Source organism: Thermobia domestica, unplaced genomic scaffold (assembly GCF_964235325.1).
Source record: "Thermobia domestica unplaced genomic scaffold, izTheDome1.hap1.1 HAP1_SCAFFOLD_607, whole genome shotgun sequence".
Taxonomy (NCBI): domain Eukaryota; kingdom Metazoa; phylum Arthropoda; class Insecta; order Zygentoma; family Lepismatidae; genus Thermobia; species Thermobia domestica.
Genome location: NW_027656317.1, coordinates 1 through 20,341, shown reverse-complemented (window position 1 = coordinate 20,341; position 20,341 = coordinate 1). Strand labels below are relative to the sequence as shown.

At 38.5% G+C, this 20,341-nt stretch overlaps 2 protein-coding genes and 2 non-coding genes across 4 annotated transcripts; 2 read left to right on the top strand and 2 right to left on the bottom strand.

Annotated features, from left to right (window-relative positions):
- The first annotated feature begins 1,422 nt into the window (after window positions 1–1,422).
- On the top strand, window positions 1,423–2,041 carry LOC145677082 (uncharacterized). Its single transcript, XM_081747761.1, has one exon. The coding sequence runs from the start codon at window positions 1,423–1,425 to the stop codon at window positions 1,996–1,998; it is 576 nt and encodes a 191-aa protein (XP_081603887.1). The 3' UTR covers window positions 1,999–2,041.
- A 4,949-nt stretch (window positions 2,042–6,990) lies between these two features.
- LOC145677084 (5S ribosomal RNA) lies at window positions 6,991–7,109 on the bottom strand. Its single transcript, XR_014129614.1, has one exon. It is a non-coding gene; the product is annotated as a 5S ribosomal RNA (ribosomal RNA).
- Window positions 7,110–7,286: 177 nt separating this feature from the next.
- On the bottom strand, window positions 7,287–7,405 carry LOC145677086 (5S ribosomal RNA). The gene has a single exon (XR_014129616.1). It is a non-coding gene; the product is annotated as a 5S ribosomal RNA (ribosomal RNA).
- Window positions 7,406–14,866: 7,461 nt separating this feature from the next.
- Window positions 14,867–15,485, top strand: LOC145677083 (uncharacterized). The gene has a single exon (XM_081747762.1). It carries the CDS (start codon window positions 14,867–14,869, stop codon window positions 15,440–15,442), a length of 576 nt encoding a protein of 191 aa, XP_081603888.1. The 3' UTR covers window positions 15,443–15,485.
- The last annotated feature ends 4,856 nt before the right edge of the window (window positions 15,486–20,341 follow it).

The window sequence follows — 20,341 nt, the reverse complement described above, 5'->3', positions numbered from 1 at the left end:
GCAGACGTCCGGATATAAAGCGAGAACTGAGAATACGCATCTATAACATCTATTTTCTTTGTGTTAATGATATCGATGAACTAAACGGGGAAACTAAAATACAACTGTTTGCAGTATAATTCGAAGTATAGTCAAGTGCAGAGGCGTACTCACGGGGTGTCCACCGGGTGCGGACTCCTCGCAAAAGTTCCTAAGTGAACATACATTTGCAGACTTTCTCATTAAATGTAGTTATTAACAGGGAAAATATTGATGTATCATCAATATAAATCTGATCTTACACTTCATCTGTACTCTGTCTGTATCATGTTTTTGTGAAAAAGTAAGTGGAATATTTATCGTGTTTTCGAATGCAGAATAATAGTATATAGACATAGTGGCTTGTAGTATTGGAACCTTGCCCCCCGAAGCTTGGATCCCTTAGAAGAAAAAAAAATGCATGCGCGCCTGGTGAAATGGTTAACGAATTCAGTTCACTCGATGAATCGACAGATAGTAATACACATTTCGACAGATCGACAGCATTCGACAGATACAGACATATGAAAGTAGCACAAGAATTAGGCGAAAGTCCGTGCGTTTCCTCAATTCACGTAGGAAACAACAGAAAATATCAACTACCATAAAATAATCCGTATATATATTTAATTTATTTGGAATAAAATAAATATAGAAACAACCTGTTCATACATAACTACGGTAAGTGCGTTAATTGCTAACGTAAGAACAAATATGAAACAAGGCACAAAATAAAAAAGAAAAATAAAGTTAAAGGGAATAAATATTTAGGCTTGATTGTCATTCGTATTAAGAAGCTGGGTAATAAAATGTTAAAATCTACAGAAAATTATGAAATTAAATCAGGATTTGAAATAAAAGTCTATACATTGGAAGTAGGCCAGGGAGTTTGCAAGGCAGATGTGTGCGACACGCGTTACTTTATAGATTCCCTTCATTGAACTATAGTAAGCAGTACGAAGATGGTACTTTGCGTATAATCACAGGAAGGATTGAAGTTAATTACCATGGTAATATAATTATTTATTGATAAGTATTTCCATGTTAAATTATGAAAATTATAAGCACAAGGAGGGTGAAAAAGTAGTGTGACCGACTTAGCAATGACTGAAACATAAAATAGAAAAGCGAATAAAAACAAATGCCTTTTGAGTTATGTGGAATAAAGTTTCTTCTAGCCAGTAAGGAAGAATAGGATCTGGTGCATTCATTGAATACCTGAAAAAAATCGTTTATCAAAATAGAAGGAAACACACTTATCGTTGTGGCAACTACGAACTTCTGTTTACCTCAGCCCGCCTCAGCAAGTGCTTTCTATCCGGTCCGCGCTCCGTAACCAAACTCAACGCTGCCTGCTAGCGAAAATTTCATTCTTCAGTATCGTTGAGTTTATTGCAGAAAGCAATGGCAGATACGGCATCAGCACCTGCAGCCCCGGCACAGGCTTCTCCTAAGAAGTCTGCAAAGCCTAAGAAACCAAAAACAACACCTTCTCATCCAAGAACATCAGAAATGGTGAACAACGCCATCAAGAATTTGAAGGAAAGGGGAGGAAGTTCACTGCAAGCTATTAAGAAATACATCTCTCAGAACTACAAAGTGGATGCCGAGAAGCTTGCTCCATTTATCAAGAAATACTTGAGAAGTGCAGTTGCTTCTGGGTCTTTGGTTCAGACCAAGGGAAAAGGTGCATCTGGATCGTTTAAGCTTAGTGCTTCATCGCTGAAGGAGAAGCCTGAAGGTGGATCTTCAACCAAGGCGAAACGATCAGCATCAAAGGAGAAGAAGCCTGCGAAAAAGCCAGCAGCTAAACGTCCCAAGAAGACTGGTGAAAAGAAAAAGGCTGCTGCTCCCAAACCTAAGAAATCACCATCTAAAGTGAAGAAGGCAAAAACTCCCAAGAAGCCAAAGGCCCCGAAGCCAAAGAAGGCTACAGCAAAACCGAAAAGTGCTAAGAAGGCTGCACCAAAGAAGAAGTAAATGTGTCAGTAAATCATCTGACATTTTAAAACGGCTCTTTTTAGAGCCATCAAATACTTTGAGAAGAGTAAAATTGTGCTTTTCCTATCATTATCACATGTTCATTCATAGCAATGTATAGTATACACGCAAGGGACTTTGAGTTTTCTTTTTAACCGAAGCACTTCTTGATGTAAGTGCTTTATAACAGAGGGGAATTGAGGGTGGGGAAAGAAAGCTTTCACGGGTGTCAAGAATGGTGTACTCGAAAAAAAATGGGGAACACATTACGTAATGTCAATTTGTGATCACTTACTTTTTCCTTGTTCCTATCTTCAAGTAGCGAAACAGTACAGAAAACGCACTTAATGCATTTGTTAGAAAAACTTTTGCAGGCTGACTGGGTTCGATTCTCGGTGGGAGCTCAAATGTTTCGCATTGCACGTTAATAAGTAGGTCCACGTTTGAAACAGCCTTGCTGCTGAAAGGGACACTAAACTAAAATCAACTCTTTTCAAGGCTGGGGTGAAAGAAATGTTCGAACTTATTACAACTCGTGAAAGTGAAGTAGACTATGTTTCAATTTAACGTCGTACTATTATGATTTTTATGATAAAGGAGACGGGTGATTACGCCTAATGAATGATGGAAATACTGGTGTAATGAGAAAGTGTTAGGAAAAGGGAACACGCTAATAACCACGGATACCGTCTTATAATTCGTAATATTGCTATAAAGAAAAATAGTAACACCAGCAGAAATGTAGGTGTACAATTGAACTGATGTTAAGTACAAACAGACACTTAAAGAAAGTTTAGTTTAACGTTTGCATTCAACAGCAGCGACCTCTGACAAAATAATATTACTTTTGCTACCTTGGAAGAAGTACATATTTCGCCTGCGAGTTCTATCAGATTAATAACGTTGAGAAGGGCAAACAGTGGTTGAATCGAAGTTAAGTTATGCAACATATGGCAAAATCGAACCCTTGACCACATAAAACGAAGATAATCAATCGGTAAACATAGGGGAAAACTAAAGAATATACTTGAAAGATAGGATGATATACGAAACGACAGGAAAACGAAGGTAGATGTATTAACTATGCAACATACGGCGTGAGAATTTAAAAAAAAAAGATAACAAGTATGGACAAGATCCTTGTTAGGATAACAGCATCTCTAAGTAGTGTATTGGTCCTAAAAAGGACCGTTTTTGAACTCAGTGCCAGAACTTCAAACTTAAGCACGTTCCCCACGGATGCGGCGAGCAAGCTGAATGTCCTTAGGCATGATTGTGACTCTCTTTGCGTGAATAGCACACAAGTTGGTGTCTTCGAAAAGCCCTACAAGGTAAGCTTCACTTGCCTCCTGTAAAGCCATGACAGCTGAGCTTTGGAAGCGAAGATCTGTCTTGAAATCTTGTGCAATTTCTCGGACGAGTCGTTGGAAGGGCAGCTTGCGGATGAGCAATTCAGTGCTCTTCTGGTAACGACGAATTTCTCGGAGAGCCACAGTACCAGGCCTGTAACGATGGGGCTTTTTCACTCCACCGGTAGCTGGAGCACTCTTTCTTGCAGCTTTGGTGGCAAGCTGCTTTCGAGGAGCTTTGCCTCCAGTAGATTTCCTAGCTGTCTGCTTGGTACGTGCCATTGCAACTGTCACGACTTGTTTCAAATAATTGCGCGCTGAATGAAGTCAAGTTATATAAAGAGCAAAACCGTTAAATCAAGCTATTTCTCATTGGATAAAGTCAGTCGAAAAGGACAGTTCTCATTGGCTTAGACACGTTTTGTGTTTTTCCTCCGTGCTTTCCCTGCATGATCGAAGGAACAAAACCACGAGTCTTGGGCTGCTTGGGCTTGTATTTCTCGTGTGTGGTGAGCGAAGCAGTAACATATCGAAATGACAGGACGTGGAAAAGGAGGCAAGGGTCTTGGCAAAGGAGGTGCCAAGCGCCACCGTAAAGTTCTTCGTGACAACATCCAGGGTATCACCAAACCCGCTATTAGGCGTCTTGCTCGCCGTGGTGGTGTGAAGCGTATCTCTGGTCTCATTTATGAAGAGACCCGAGGAGTATTGAAAGTATTCCTGGAGAACGTAATCAGAGATGCTGTTACATACACAGAACACGCCAAGAGGAAGACAGTGACAGCTATGGATGTTGTGTATGCCTTGAAGAGGCAAGGAAGAACCCTGTACGGTTTCGGAGGTTAAGTTGGGGTTCCTCCTATTTTGGATATAAAATTGGCATAAACGGCTCTTTTCAGAGCCAACAAATTTATATAAAGGGAAAGATTTACTTTGTGCGATTTTCTGTTAGATTATAAGAATTCGTGTAACTACATTAAAGCCTTTTGATGCACACTAAATTACAGACGTAGAGAGATTAATTTGAGAAAATCATACGTTTTTTTTTACATTATGTACGTTCATGTATACGTATTCATATCATGTAGCAGTATTAATGCTGGAGAAGGGGTTCTGGTTGGAAATTGGCGATTTGTTGGAAGTAGCGAGCATGAGAGATGCGAAACGCAAGTCGGAATTTCTGTTCTGACAGTAGGATGTACGTATAGAGGCTTATACAACTTCTATACTGTGCTGTGAGGGGCGAATAATGCGTTAGAAACCTGAATCTTGTCCTTTATCTTGTTTACGTGGTCTTGGGTTCGATTTCTTTCTTTTGCGGTAGTGTCTATTGTGATTTACATGTAAATTAATGACACTTCGTAGCGGGTTACTAAAATAAAGAGTAATACAAATATGAGATGTAGGTTAATGCATTGTATACTTCACATTATTTACTAAAGAAAGGCAGTAGTTACAAGAAACCTAGGCTCGCTCGTTGGGCACAGTAGCAAATGAGTTCTGAGATCAGAGAATAAGAGTAGTTGCGTATTACAAACCATATACATATAACACATATCACACAAATATGAATATCGACCTTGCAAAGAATAAATCGTACTTAAGTGTGCATTTAATGTCATTACTATGTTGCAAAAGAAATTTAGGAAAGTTTTCTGATCCGCTCTGTTCATGATGTCATTGGGGCATAGTAATGAACAATAATAAATGTCGAGAACATATTGAACAGAGTAATTTCAGCCAAGCCAACGCAAGAGAGAAACATGAGTGCTTTAAGAATGTTGGAAATTCCTTTGTCTAGCATGAAGTACATGAGAATATGTGGTATGAGGTTTTCTTCCATTGCTGAGAATCTGGGCTCGACTGTCCTGTCCTCTGGGTAATATGAGCCCGATGTACGCAAATATCAAAAAAATGTAGCTAGCGACAATACAAAAGGTAATGATCTTATAATTAATAATGTAGTGGGAACTAAGCACATCGCTGTTTGGAGTATTCTAAAGTTAGTGTGACTTCCTATGGGCTTCAATTACGATCGACGACTACACATATACTAATTAATCGAATAGCAGCGAGAATTTCGAATGAAACTAAGCAACTATCTCAGACACTTTTGATGAGTCTGTATATCGAAAACAATTCATTTCAATCGTAAATCTCCTCTATAAAGGGGTTTGTGGCCCTCATAAGGGCCGATTTGTATGAGATATAGGTCTTACATTTATGCCTTCTTCTCAGTTTTCTTGGGCAGAAGTACAGCTTGAATGTTGGGCAAAACACCACCCTGAGCGATTGTAACTCCAGACAACAACTTGTTTAATTCCTCGTCGTTACGGATAGCTAACTGCAGATGACGTGGAATAATCCTAGTCTTCTTGTTGTCACGAGCAGCGTTGCCTGCCAACTCAAGAACTTCAGCTGCCAGGTATTCCATGACTGCAGCCAAATACACGGGAGCGCCAGCACCAACTCGTTCGGCATAGTTACCCTTTCGCAAAAGACGATGGATTCTGCCTACTGGGAATTGAAGGCCAGCCCTGCTGGAGCGGGACTTGCTCTTTCCCTTGACTTTTCCACCTTTGCCGCGACCAGACATTGTTCAATATTCTTTCGTAATAAGATGAGAGGAAAAATTGCGGCCTCCCATGAATCAAGTCAGTTTTGTTACTACTTCAAGCGTGCACCCGAGTGCATCAAATGAAAAGCAAGGCAGTTGGCGCGAATTGAAACACGTACTGTAATTTAAATGAAGTCGATAAATCGGCGGACACATCTAATTTTGCTGAACGAGTGAGTCATCATGCCACCAAAAACTAGCGGAAAGGCTGCAAAGAAGGCTGGTAAAGCCCAAAAGAATATCTCCAAGGGAGATAAGAAGAAGAAGAGGAGGAGGAAGGAGAGCTATGCCATTTACATCTACAAAGTTTTGAAGCAAGTGCATCCTGACACTGGCATATCTAGCAAAGCTATGAGTATCATGAACAGCTTTGTTAATGACATCTTCGAGCGTATTGCTGCTGAAGCTTCTCGTTTGGCCCATTACAATAAGCGGTCAACTATCACCAGCCGGGAAATCCAAACAGCTGTGCGCCTTCTTTTGCCTGGTGAACTTGCCAAGCACGCTGTAAGTGAGGGTACGAAGGCTGTTACCAAGTACACAAGCTCTAAGTAAAAATCTTCTTCAAGATTTTTCATTTCAAACGGTCCTTGTCAGGACCAACACATTATTCGAAAGAGTTAAATCACGAAATTTGCTTCATTCTGTTATGTAGAAACACGTTGAAATCCAATTTCTATATGCTGTTAGTAAAAAAGTAAAGCACATAGCGGAGATGTGTCGTGCTTGTATACGAAAGGCATTTACTCGCCGGAGATCTACACTTAGTCATAATAATTTACTTTTAAAAAGTGGTAATACATTCCGTGTTAAGTATAGTAGTAGGTGCACACGGATCGGAAATCAGGTTATTTTAATGTGCCGTGCAAATAAACAGGCTGTTAGTGTAAGAAATAGTGGGTATAACGCTTAGAATATCGATTAATCGCTATGAAATAATGTTGATAAATTATCTCTTGAAAGTACTATAAAATTAATGTTTCTAGTATTTTCGTACTTGAAGGATAATGAAATTTGAAAAAGAGATGCCAACAGCACCTGGTGTTCCCAGGCGGTCACCCATCCAAGTACTGACCAGGCCCGATGCTGCTTGACTTCGGTGATCGGACGAGAACCGGTATATTCAGCATGGTATGGCCGTTGGCGAATGCATATGGCTTCGAGTGAGTTATTGTAGCTACGTAGGTTTGTCGGTGAATACTCAAAAAGACCAGCGCGTGGAAAGCGTTGCTAATTGTTTTAAGTAATGCATGATTACGAAATTATCGTGGTGAACGATGTGAGAATATTCGTCTTTGTGAAAAACAAAATTAGAAAAAGTATACCAACAGCACCTGGTGTTCCCAGGCGGTCACCCATCCAAGTACTGACCAGGCCCGATGCTGCTTGACTTCGGTGATCGGACGAGAACCGGTATATTCAGCATGGTATGGCCGTTGGCAACTACCTTTTCTTCAATGTCCTGTTAAGGAAGTATGTTTTAAGTAAGAATTGACATTATTAACTATAAAGGCAAGCATATTAACGTCGTTAACATTACTTGGAATATACTAATATTCGAATAAATATTTGAATGTTCGAATGATGAGTGATTCGGATGTTCATAGTGCCACTGTGTCCTATCGAGTTTACTATCACGAACCACGTATGAAATTGTATATAAATAAATAAAAATAAATCCTTTATTAAGTATTGATTACAGGAAAAAGGCAAACTTACATTCTTTAATGTACACAATGAAATGTATGAAAGATATTTTTAAGATATGTTTCACTTACCCTTTATAACGCAAGGTAGTTTTCAGTGTAGCATTCTCTTCAGCTGCGAGATAACGTAAGGCAGATGATCATTCAGTCGTGAAGCACTAAAATGTAATATACATTTTAACTATTATCGATAAGAATTATTTACTGCAGGGATGCAAATAAAGTGAGGCAAATTAGTAAATAAAAACCGATACTGTAACTGATAATATAATTAGTTGTATCTGTATTAGTTGTATATACAGTAATCGCACGATTATCCGCGGAGTTGGATGTTGGCATAATCGCGCATAATCAGCAGTATGAGCAGAAAAGGGAAATGAAATGAAATATTTAGATTTACGTCGCATACTTATACCGGTTACGCTAAAGGAGACGGTGATGATGAGTACTGAATGAAGAAAGTGGGAGGAAACGGGAGAAACCCGAGAAAACCCATGAGCACGGTCTTTATGCACGACAAAGTTCACACGGCACGAGCTGGGATTGAATCAGGGACCCCAAGCACCGGAGGCCAAAAAACGGACAAAAAGTCTTTCGTGCAACTTTCGTTTTCGGTAAAAAGTTTACACATAATTTAGAAAGAGTAGTTTTCTGGTCTTTTTATTTCACAAGTTGGTTCATGTCTATATTTTTTACATGCATAAAAAATTTTTCAACTCCCTTGCTTATTTCCTGTTAAAGACCTCTACCTCTGATTGTATTTTTTGCACATATTCTTATTGTTTTCAGACAACATTTCTAAAAGCGTAATTTATCGTCAGCAAGAAAAGAAAAGGAAAGCCTCGGATAGTGGAATGTGTACTGTATATATATATATATATATATATATATATATATATATATATACGTATTAGTATATAGTTTTATTTTATACGTCTCCTATTATTACACAATGTGCAGATATTGTCAAAGCGCAAGTAAATATGTATAACTCCCCGTTCTGCACTTAATAACTTGAAAGAAGTTCGGGGAAGGTAGTGTAACAGAAAGTGCAAACAGAAATGAGGGTTTAAAGGCATTTAATATTATTCCGTAGTAGTATGATTTTTTGTAAAAAAAAAAATATATATATATATATATATATATATATATATATATATCTAAACATACATATTCAATGATATAGTAAGAGGTTAGCAGCACTGATAGAACTGCAGAAAGTACAAAACCGTTAATAAGAAAGAGAGAGAGATGGTGGCCGCTTTTGTGCTTTTCATTGGCTAATTCCGAATTGCGCGCGAATACGTACGAGATTTCTTTCTTTTTCCTCTTCGCAGCCCAGATGTTGCCAATTAGAAGTTTTTAGTACTACATTTGTATGAAAATGTTGCCTTTAAGAAATGTGGTTTGCATACAGAGAAAAGAGCAAAATGAATATTTACCTTAGTGGGCATGAAAAAAGACGAAACATTTTGCAAGATGGACACACGAACTTCCTTAATGCAGGCGTTCAGTACATTATTGTAAAGAAAAAAACACTAAAAAGAATTACTTCAATATCCCTAGCAACATTCAACAATTCATAGAGAAAAATCTTTATTTTGAGAACAATGGAAAACTATGTAATTGTAGATAACTACTAAATTTAATGATTAAGGAAAACGTTTAGGCCCGGCCCTTCAGAAAGAAAGTGCACAGAATATTCTCTCATGGAAGCAATTGCAAAATCAACATTTTGTTTGCAGTTATAATTAGAGGATCTATATACAGGGTGTTCGAAAAAGAATGTATCCTCTTGAAAGAAAATATTCTCTGGGCCCCTAATCCTTTATATACCGAAAGGAAGTTTGTATAGCATTTTTTCTTACCTTCGTTAGAAGAATTGAAAGTGACTACTATCGTGACACGGGAGATATTTAATCGATAGTCGAATTACTCACATACTCGAATGAACACGTCTCTTGTAAGGAGAGGAAAGGCTTCTGTGATCCGCTATCGCAGCTGTGTCATATCTGCAGAGAATGTTAGGACACAAACGTGATCTTTGAGAGCCTCGTGAAAAGAAGTCGCATAGTATCATGTGTGGAGACATCGGGGCCATCTGAAGAACGCTTCATCATTAGGACCAAGGGCGAGTTACGAAACACTCTGGGATATATTTATTAACATAACTTCTCGTCATTCTGCAAGTGTGGTGGAGCTCCATCCTATTGGAAAAGGAAACCTCGGGAGCCCTCTTCATGTGTAGGTATCGTTCACATCTGAAGCATGTGAAGATAGATTACTGTACTATCGTGTACCTAAAATCATTTTCTACGAATACGAACATGTCTACACTGAAGGCAGTGCAGCTCTTTTTCTCTTTTTTTTGGTCATGTATTGTAACGCGGGGCAATGCACACAATAACATGTAATGTTGTGTATCATCATAAAGGGCCAGGGCGATGATTGGATCTTGATGGACGTGGAGAACTGATAGGTGATGTGAGTGGTATTGTGATCTATGGTTGTATGTTTACTGATGAATGCATAAGGAGAGGTGAAGGGGTTGCCTTTTTTTTTATGTCGATCGGGAGGGAAGCGATTGGGAAACTTTTGACTTTGTTTTTCAACCGAATATATTGATTGAATAGGTCGCCGACAATTTTACGGGGCGTCACGTCGTTGCCTTTTTCATGTCGATCGCGAGCGAAGCGAGCGTTTTTTTTTTTTTTTTTTTTTTTTTTTTTTTTTTTTTTTTACCGACAATATGTATTGAATCGGTTGCCAACACCTTTAGGGGCGCGTCACGTCCTTCTTTCTGTGCTGATCGCGAGCGAAGCGAGCGCGAAATTTTTGACTTTTTTTTTTTTTTTTTTTTTTTTTTTACCCACAATATTTATTCAATCGGTCGCCAACACTTTTAGGGGTGCGTCACGTCCTCTTTTCTCTGCTGATCGCGAGCGAAGCGAGCGCGAAATTTTGACCTTTTTTTCTCTTTTTAATTCTTTTTTTTCTTTAAGAAAAAATATTGATTTCATAGGTCGCGAACATTTTTACGGGATGCAACATCGTTTATTTGTTTTTCCAACCGTCTTTCTGTCTTGAGCCCCCGCCAAGTTAACTTTATGGTGGACAAAAACTATGTGCGGTGGGTTACCGCGGGGTTCTCCCGTTTCCTCCCACTTTCTTCATTCCACCACCATTTCAATCATTTCTCATAATCAGCGCCTCTTTTAGCCTAAGCGGCATAACGTGGGACGTAAAACAAAGATTTCCTTTAGTTGCTTTCTGTCTTGATTACGAGCGCGAAATTTTTTACTTTTTTTTTCTTTCTTTTGATATTATTCATTTAATAGGACGGCAACACCTTTACGGGCCGCCGCGTCGTCGTTTACACTTCTTCAGCCCATATTCTTTCTGCTTGTTCGTTTTCCGGCATCTTGTTATCACCGCCCGCGGCAATGCCTATGTCTTTCATCGCTTTTTGAAGCAAATCTTTAATAAATATGCACTCTCACATTTGTACTAATATGCATACCACAGTGGATAGACTGTAACTAGGAAAGCAGAAGCCTGCATATCATATTATTTAACAGTTGAAAGTGAACTGTCATTTTAAGTTTGATTTTGATCAGATGAGTGCAGTTCAACTCGTCGACAATTGTGAAGATTCTCGAGGTTAGGGACCATCCATTTTGTGCTTTGTAATGAAAATGGCTGCAGCCAAACTTCTCTGATCTGAATGAAACTTGGCATGATGATACATCTTGACCTGCTCTACAAGTTTATTTAGTATTTTCCGTTGCGCAGGCTTTTGCTTCTCCAGGTTCTCCCATGGAACTGAGAAACGTATTCAGTCGAACTTCTGCGGTAAGTCAGTATATCATCCTGAGAAGTTTGATCGAGATAGCAGAGGTTCGACTATTCGTTTTTCAATTCCATGTGATATTACAACACGGTGAACTAAATTTATATAGAAACACTTTGATTTTGTTTTGTTTTTTGCTAGCATTAAACTGAGAAAATGTTATTCAATAGACAGAGAACACCACTCAAAGAAAAGTACATCATAAGAATATATATATGGTTGCTGTGGTTCTCGGTTTAATTTGCTAGTTAAGAAACTTGCTCTAAATAAGTACATCTTACAGGTGAAAAACTAAGCCAGGCGATAGAATTAAATATAAAGTTATACACTTTTATTTTACGTTTACTAGTGTTGGGTTACTACTGTAAAATAAGTCAGTATATATGAAAGATAACTGTATTAGGTACTATTTTCCACCGGCGGTGTATTCTTGCATAGTGTACTTAATGTTTACAAGCGGGGCGCTACTAGTATGGATGCATGACAAGTGCTATTGAAACTCGAAAACTAACTGGTTTCCACTACCCTTGCTTATACGTATACCCGCGTCGCCTTCGCTCCTGTTCACTTTGGACGCACATTCTTGCTATCGCTCAGGCCCCCAGCTTTCTCCTGTTTTGGCTCCCTTAAATAGTATTCGTGCTTTTTATTGGCCACCTGGCAAAGCACTTGTAATGATTTTACACCAGTAACTCTAAAATACATGTGTATTACTTTATTTAATTCTGTCGTCTGCAGAATTTTTTTTTTTTTCGTACAAATATGCCTTTTCATGCAGAACACTGAATTTTGCCTGTAAATTTTTGAGAATATGCTGTGACGAAACTTGAGCACCGTTCTTCTTTTCTTTCTTATCACGAGTCTTCTTTAGCCTAATGAGCACAATCATCACACGATAACGACTATTCTTTTCATTTAACTTGTAAACAAGTTGAACTAATAATAATAATTGATGTACAAAGGAGAAGTGTCCTACATATTTGAGGTAAAAAATAAAATAAATATACTTCTACTTCATCCGTGTTTACAAAGTTAAATGTTATCGATTTACAAAAAATGGTCACCTATCCACACACTGACCAGGCTCGACACTGCTTGACCATACATATTAAAACATCGGTCCCACTGAATACACAAGTAGTAAGCACATTCACATAAAAATAATTAGGATTACAGTATATAAAATGCGTTAATTAAAATAGCAAATGCCTTACCTTATCACAGGCGATCCAAAGCCACTGCACATCATCTGCTACGCACACTATATTCCTCCAATATTTCACTCACTTCCTATATCACGCAACAGAAAATATTAATAAAATTCACTTAGCAACATTTTCATTTTTAATCAACAATACGTATAACAATTAAGAATAAAATTAATTGTGAGCACATTGTTATAATTAGAATACTGTTTTTATTCGTTTACAAATATGGGATTAATATAGAGCTGGCAGCAACAATATATACAACTCATCCTGTATGTATCGTAAATCCTAACTTGAGAAGACATCTCTGACGCAAACAATGAGACAAGAAATCAAATACTATATCCGACACATTTGGGGTTTATTGAACTTCAATGTTGGAAGATACCACCTTGTCGGTAGTACAAATGTAATATCCTTACAACACGCGGAACTTTTGCCAGGCATATCTAGGAATTTGGGAAGATTAATTGATATCCTTAATGTGCAATGTATGATTATGACGCATTGTTATGTACACGCAGACGGAACCAGGACAATCTATAGATGACATTTGCACTGTGTTTGGACAATTTGTTCGCAGAAAATAACCGTTTTTGTCTATGAATACTTGAGAACATGGAAGGTATGAGATATACATTTTATGCGCAAATATTATAATACAAATCATTGTTAGTTTGGTGGATGCGTGAAAGAAAGAAAAGGAGTAGATTTTTGCAGACGTCCGGATATAAAGCGAGAACTGAGAATACGCATCTATAACATCTATTTTCTTTGTGTTAATGATATCGATGAACTAAACGGGGAAACTAAAATACAACTGTTTGCAGTATAATTCGAAGTATAGTCAAGTGCAGAGGCGTACTCACGGGGTGTCCACCGGGTGCGGACTCCTCGCAAAAGTTCCTAAGTGAACATACATTTGCAGACTTTCTCATTAAATGTAGTTATTAACAGGGAAAATATTGATGTATCATCAATATAAATCTGATCTTACACTTCATCTGTACTCTGTCTGTATCATGTTTTTGTGAAAAAGTAAGTGGAATATTTATCGTGTTTTCGAATGCAGAATAATAGTATATAGACATAGTGGCTTGTAGTATTGGAACCTTGCCCCCCGAAGCTTGGATCCCTTAGAAGAAAAAAAAATGCATGCGCGCCTGGTGAAATGGTTAACGAATTCAGTTCACTCGATGAATCGACAGATAGTAATACACATTTCGACAGATCGACAGCATTCGACAGATACAGACATATGAAAGTAGCACAAGAATTAGGCGAAAGTCCGTGCGTTTCCTCAATTCACGTAGGAAACAACAGAAAATATCAACTACCATAAAATAATCCGTATATATATTTAATTTATTTGGAATAAAATAAATATAGAAACAACCTGTTCATACATAACTACGGTAAGTGCGTTAATTGCTAACGTAAGAACAAATATGAAACAAGGCACAAAATAAAAAAGAAAAATAAAGTTAAAGGGAATAAATATTTAGGCTTGATTGTCATTCGTATTAAGAAGCTGGGTAATAAAATGTTAAAATCTACAGAAAATTATGAAATTAAATCAGGATTTGAAATAAAAGTCTATACATTGGAAGTAGGCCAGGGAGTTTGCAAGGCAGATGTGTGCGACACGCGTTACTTTATAGATTCCCTTCATTGAACTATAGTAAGCAGTACGAAGATGGTACTTTGCGTATAATCACAGGAAGGATTGAAGTTAATTACCATGGTAATATAATTATTTATTGATAAGTATTTCCATGTTAAATTATGAAAATTATAAGCACAAGGAGGGTGAAAAAGTAGTGTGACCGACTTAGCAATGACTGAAACATAAAATAGAAAAGCGAATAAAAACAAATGCCTTTTGAGTTATGTGGAATAAAGTTTCTTCTAGCCAGTAAGGAAGAATAGGATCTGGTGCATTCATTGAATACCTGAAAAAAATCGTTTATCAAAATAGAAGGAAACACACTTATCGTTGTGGCAACTACGAACTTCTGTTTACCTCAGCCCGCCTCAGCAAGTGCTTTCTATCCGGTCCGCGCTCCGTAACCAAACTCAACGCTGCCTGCTAGCGAAAATTTCATTCTTCAGTATCGTTGAGTTTATTGCAGAAAGCAATGGCAGATACGGCATCAGCACCTGCAGCCCCGGCACAGGCTTCTCCTAAGAAGTCTGCAAAGCCTAAGAAACCAAAAACAACACCTTCTCATCCAAGAACATCAGAAATGGTGAACAACGCCATCAAGAATTTGAAGGAAAGGGGAGGAAGTTCACTGCAAGCTATTAAGAAATACATCTCTCAGAACTACAAAGTGGATGCCGAGAAGCTTGCTCCATTTATCAAGAAATACTTGAGAAGTGCAGTTGCTTCTGGGTCTTTGGTTCAGACCAAGGGAAAAGGTGCATCTGGATCGTTTAAGCTTAGTGCTTCATCGCTGAAGGAGAAGCCTGAAGGTGGATCTTCAACCAAGGCGAAACGATCAGCATCAAAGGAGAAGAAGCCTGCGAAAAAGCCAGCAGCTAAACGTCCCAAGAAGACTGGTGAAAAGAAAAAGGCTGCTGCTCCCAAACCTAAGAAATCACCATCTAAAGTGAAGAAGGCAAAAACTCCCAAGAAGCCAAAGGCCCCGAAGCCAAAGAAGGCTACAGCAAAACCGAAAAGTGCTAAGAAGGCTGCACCAAAGAAGAAGTAAATGTGTCAGTAAATCATCTGACATTTTAAAACGGCTCTTTTTAGAGCCATCAAATACTTTGAGAAGAGTAAAATTGTGCTTTTCCTATCATTATCACATGTTCATTCATAGCAATGTATAGTATACACGCAAGGGACTTTGAGTTTTCTTTTTAACCGAAGCACTTCTTGATGTAAGTGCTTTATAACAGAGGGGAATTGAGGGTGGGGAAAGAAAGCTTTCACGGGTGTCAAGAATGGTGTACTCGAAAAAAAATGGGGAACACATTACGTAATGTCAATTTGTGATCACTTACTTTTTCCTTGTTCCTATCTTCAAGTAGCGAAACAGTACAGAAAACGCACTTAATGCATTTGTTAGAAAAACTTTTGCAGGCTGACTGGGTTCGATTCTCGGTGGGAGCTCAAATGTTTCGCATTGCACGTTAATAAGTAGGTCCACGTTTGAAACAGCCTTGCTGCTGAAAGGGACACTAAACTAAAATCAACTCTTTTCAAGGCTGGGGTGAAAGAAATGTTCGAACTTATTACAACTCGTGAAAGTGAAGTAGACTATGTTTCAATTTAACGTCGTACTATTATGATTTTTATGATAAAGGAGACGGGTGATTACGCCTAATGAATGATGGAAATACTGGTGTAATGAGAAAGTGTTAGGAAAAGGGAACACGCTAATAACCACGGATACCGTCTTATAATTCGTAATATTGCTATAAAGAAAAATAGTAACACCAGCAGAAATGTAGGTGTACAATTGAACTGATGTTAAGTACAAACAGACACTTAAAGAAAGTTTAGTTTAACGTTTGCATTCAACAGCAGCGACCTCTGACAAAATAATATTACTTTTGCTACCTTGGAAGAAGTACATATTTCGCCTGCGAGTTCTATCAGATTAATAACGTTGAGAAGGGCAAACAGTGGTTGAATCGAAGTTAAGTTATGCAACATATGGCAAAATCGAACCCTTGACCACATAAAACGAAGATAATCAATCGGTAAACATAGGGGAAAACTAAAGAATATACTTGAAAGATAGGATGATATACGAAACGACAGGAAAACGAAGGTAGATGTATTAACTATGCAACATACGGCGTGAGAATTTAAAAAAAAAAGATAACAAGTATGGACAAGATCCTTGTTAGGATAACAGCATCTCTAAGTAGTGTATTGGTCCTAAAAAGGACCGTTTTTGAACTCAGTGCCAGAACTTCAAACTTAAGCACGTTCCCCACGGATGCGGCGAGCAAGCTGAATGTCCTTAGGCATGATTGTGACTCTCTTTGCGTGAATAGCACACAAGTTGGTGTCTTCGAAAAGCCCTACAAGGTAAGCTTCACTTGCCTCCTGTAAAGCCATGACAGCTGAGCTTTGGAAGCGAAGATCTGTCTTGAAATCTTGTGCAATTTCTCGGACGAGTCGTTGGAAGGGCAGCTTGCGGATGAGCAATTCAGTGCTCTTCTGGTAACGACGAATTTCTCGGAGAGCCACAGTACCAGGCCTGTAACGATGGGGCTTTTTCACTCCACCGGTAGCTGGAGCACTCTTTCTTGCAGCTTTGGTGGCAAGCTGCTTTCGAGGAGCTTTGCCTCCAGTAGATTTCCTAGCTGTCTGCTTGGTACGTGCCATTGCAACTGTCACGACTTGTTTCAAATAATTGCGCGCTGAATGAAGTCAAGTTATATAAAGAGCAAAACCGTTAAATCAAGCTATTTCTCATTGGATAAAGTCAGTCGAAAAGGACAGTTCTCATTGGCTTAGACACGTTTTGTGTTTTTCCTCCGTGCTTTCCCTGCATGATCGAAGGAACAAAACCACGAGTCTTGGGCTGCTTGGGCTTGTATTTCTCGTGTGTGGTGAGCGAAGCAGTAACATATCGAAATGACAGGACGTGGAAAAGGAGGCAAGGGTCTTGGCAAAGGAGGTGCCAAGCGCCACCGTAAAGTTCTTCGTGACAACATCCAGGGTATCACCAAACCCGCTATTAGGCGTCTTGCTCGCCGTGGTGGTGTGAAGCGTATCTCTGGTCTCATTTATGAAGAGACCCGAGGAGTATTGAAAGTATTCCTGGAGAACGTAATCAGAGATGCTGTTACATACACAGAACACGCCAAGAGGAAGACAGTGACAGCTATGGATGTTGTGTATGCCTTGAAGAGGCAAGGAAGAACCCTGTACGGTTTCGGAGGTTAAGTTGGGGTTCCTCCTATTTTGGATATAAAATTGGCATAAACGGCTCTTTTCAGAGCCAACAAATTTATATAAAGGGAAAGATTTACTTTGTGCGATTTTCTGTTAGATTATAAGAATTCGTGTAACTACATTAAAGCCTTTTGATGCACACTAAATTACAGACGTAGAGAGATTAATTTGAGAAAATCATACGTTTTTTTTTACATTATGTACGTTCATGTATACGTATTCATATCATGTAGCAGTATTAATGCTGGAGAAGGGGTTCTGGTTGGAAATTGGCGATTTGTTGGAAGTAGCGAGCATGAGAGATGCGAAACGCAAGTCGGAATTTCTGTTCTGACAGTAGGATGTACGTATAGAGGCTTATACAACTTCTATACTGTGCTGTGAGGGGCGAATAATGCGTTAGAAACCTGAATCTTGTCCTTTATCTTGTTTACGTGGTCTTGGGTTCGATTTCTTTCTTTTGCGGTAGTGTCTATTGTGATTTACATGTAAATTAATGACACTTCGTAGCGGGTTACTAAAATAAAGAGTAATACAAATATGAGATGTAGGTTAATGCATTGTATACTTCACATTATTTACTAAAGAAAGGCAGTAGTTACAAGAAACCTAGGCTCGCTCGTTGGGCACAGTAGCAAATGAGTTCTGAGATCAGAGAATAAGAGTAGTTGCGTATTACAAACCATATACATATAACACATATCACACAAATATGAATATCGACCTTGCAAAGAATAAATCGTACTTAAGTGTGCATTTAATGTCATTACTATGTTGCAAAAGAAATTTAGGAAAGTTTTCTGATCCGCTCTGTTCATGATGTCATTGGGGCATAGTAATGAACAATAATAAATGTCGAGAACATATTGAACAGAGTAATTTCAGCCAAGCCAACGCAAGAGAGAAACATGAGTGCTTTAAGAATGTTGGAAATTCCTTTGTCTAGCATGAAGTACATGAGAATATGTGGTATGAGGTTTTCTTCCATTGCTGAGAATCTGGGCTCGACTGTCCTGTCCTCTGGGTAATATGAGCCCGATGTACGCAAATATCAAAAAAATGTAGCTAGCGACAATACAAAAGGTAATGATCTTATAATTAATAATGTAGTGGGAACTAAGCACATCGCTGTTTGGAGTATTCTAAAGTTAGTGTGACTTCCTATGGGCTTCAATTACGATCGACGACTACACATATACTAATTAATCGAATAGCAGCGAGAATTTCGAATGAAACTAAGCAACTATCTCAGACACTTTTGATGAGTCTGTATATCGAAAACAATTCATTTCAATCGTAAATCTCCTCTATAAAGGGGTTTGTGGCCCTCATAAGGGCCGATTTGTATGAGATATAGGTCTTACATTTATGCCTTCTTCTCAGTTTTCTTGGGCAGAAGTACAGCTTGAATGTTGGGCAAAACACCACCCTGAGCGATTGTAACTCCAGACAACAACTTGTTTAATTCCTCGTCGTTACGGATAGCTAACTGCAGATGACGTGGAATAATCCTAGTCTTCTTGTTGTCACGAGCAGCGTTGCCTGCCAACTCAAGAACTTCAGCTGCCAGGTATTCCATGACTGCAGCCAAATACACGGGAGCGCCAGCACCAACTCGTTCGGCATAGTTACCCTTTCGCAAAAGACGATGGATTCTGCCTACTGGGAATTGAAGGCCAGCCCTGCTGGAGCGGGACTTGCTCTTTCCCTTGACTTTTCCACCTTTGCCGCGACCAGACATTGTTCAATATTCTTTCGTAATAAGATGAGAGGAAAAATTGCGGCCTCCGAAACAGAAACAGAAAAGCTAGAATACAGAGGGCCCCTTAGCAAGAAAGCTCGCCCCGTGAGTGAAGCACCAACCTATATCTACGTGCTTCTCCTGCATGCGTTAGTAAACCTAAAGCATGTGTCGGTAGGTGTGTTCCGCGGCTTCTATCTTTACGAGACATTTACACGCGAGTCTGAGTTGTATAAATAGGAAGAAAGAAGGGTAAGAAAAAGAAGATAGGAAAGCGCGAGAAGTTTTTTCACATTCTGAGATTTGATAGAGGGATAAAAAACCTGGAAACCAGGAAAAAACCCCCAAACGGTCATGTTACATGCAGTAGTCTATTTACATGGCAAAACCACACTTGAAGGGGTGGGAAAAAATCCATGTAAACATGTCTGTAGTAGTAAATTAATAACTTATCTATTTAATTGTAACCTATCTTTAAATCTGTTAAGTGTTATTACAAATCTGTGTTGTCTGTAAAGGGGGAGGTGTTTTGTTAGTGTGGTTTCTGTTATTTTTTGATCATGCAATGCCGCAGTCTTGTTCCTTGTACTCGCCTTTTCTTCTTGTTGACCTGGAGCTACATCTGTAAAGAGACTAGGTGATCTGTTAGCTTTTGTGGTTATGGCTAGAAGCGTATTACATACATTTGGAATATATTTTATATACATTTGGCATGGATCTATGTAGTCCTTTGTCATCATTTTTATAAATATGTGTATATATATTTATATATTTTTATTTGATATGTTTTGCTTTCTTTGTTATTATTATTTTCTTTTTTATTTACTTATTTATTTATTTTTATTATATTTCATTTATTTATTCATTATTAATATCTTGAGTCTAGGTACATATATACACGCATTCGTACTGTTGCACTCTCTTATACTTTGATACTTATATATACACATTCAC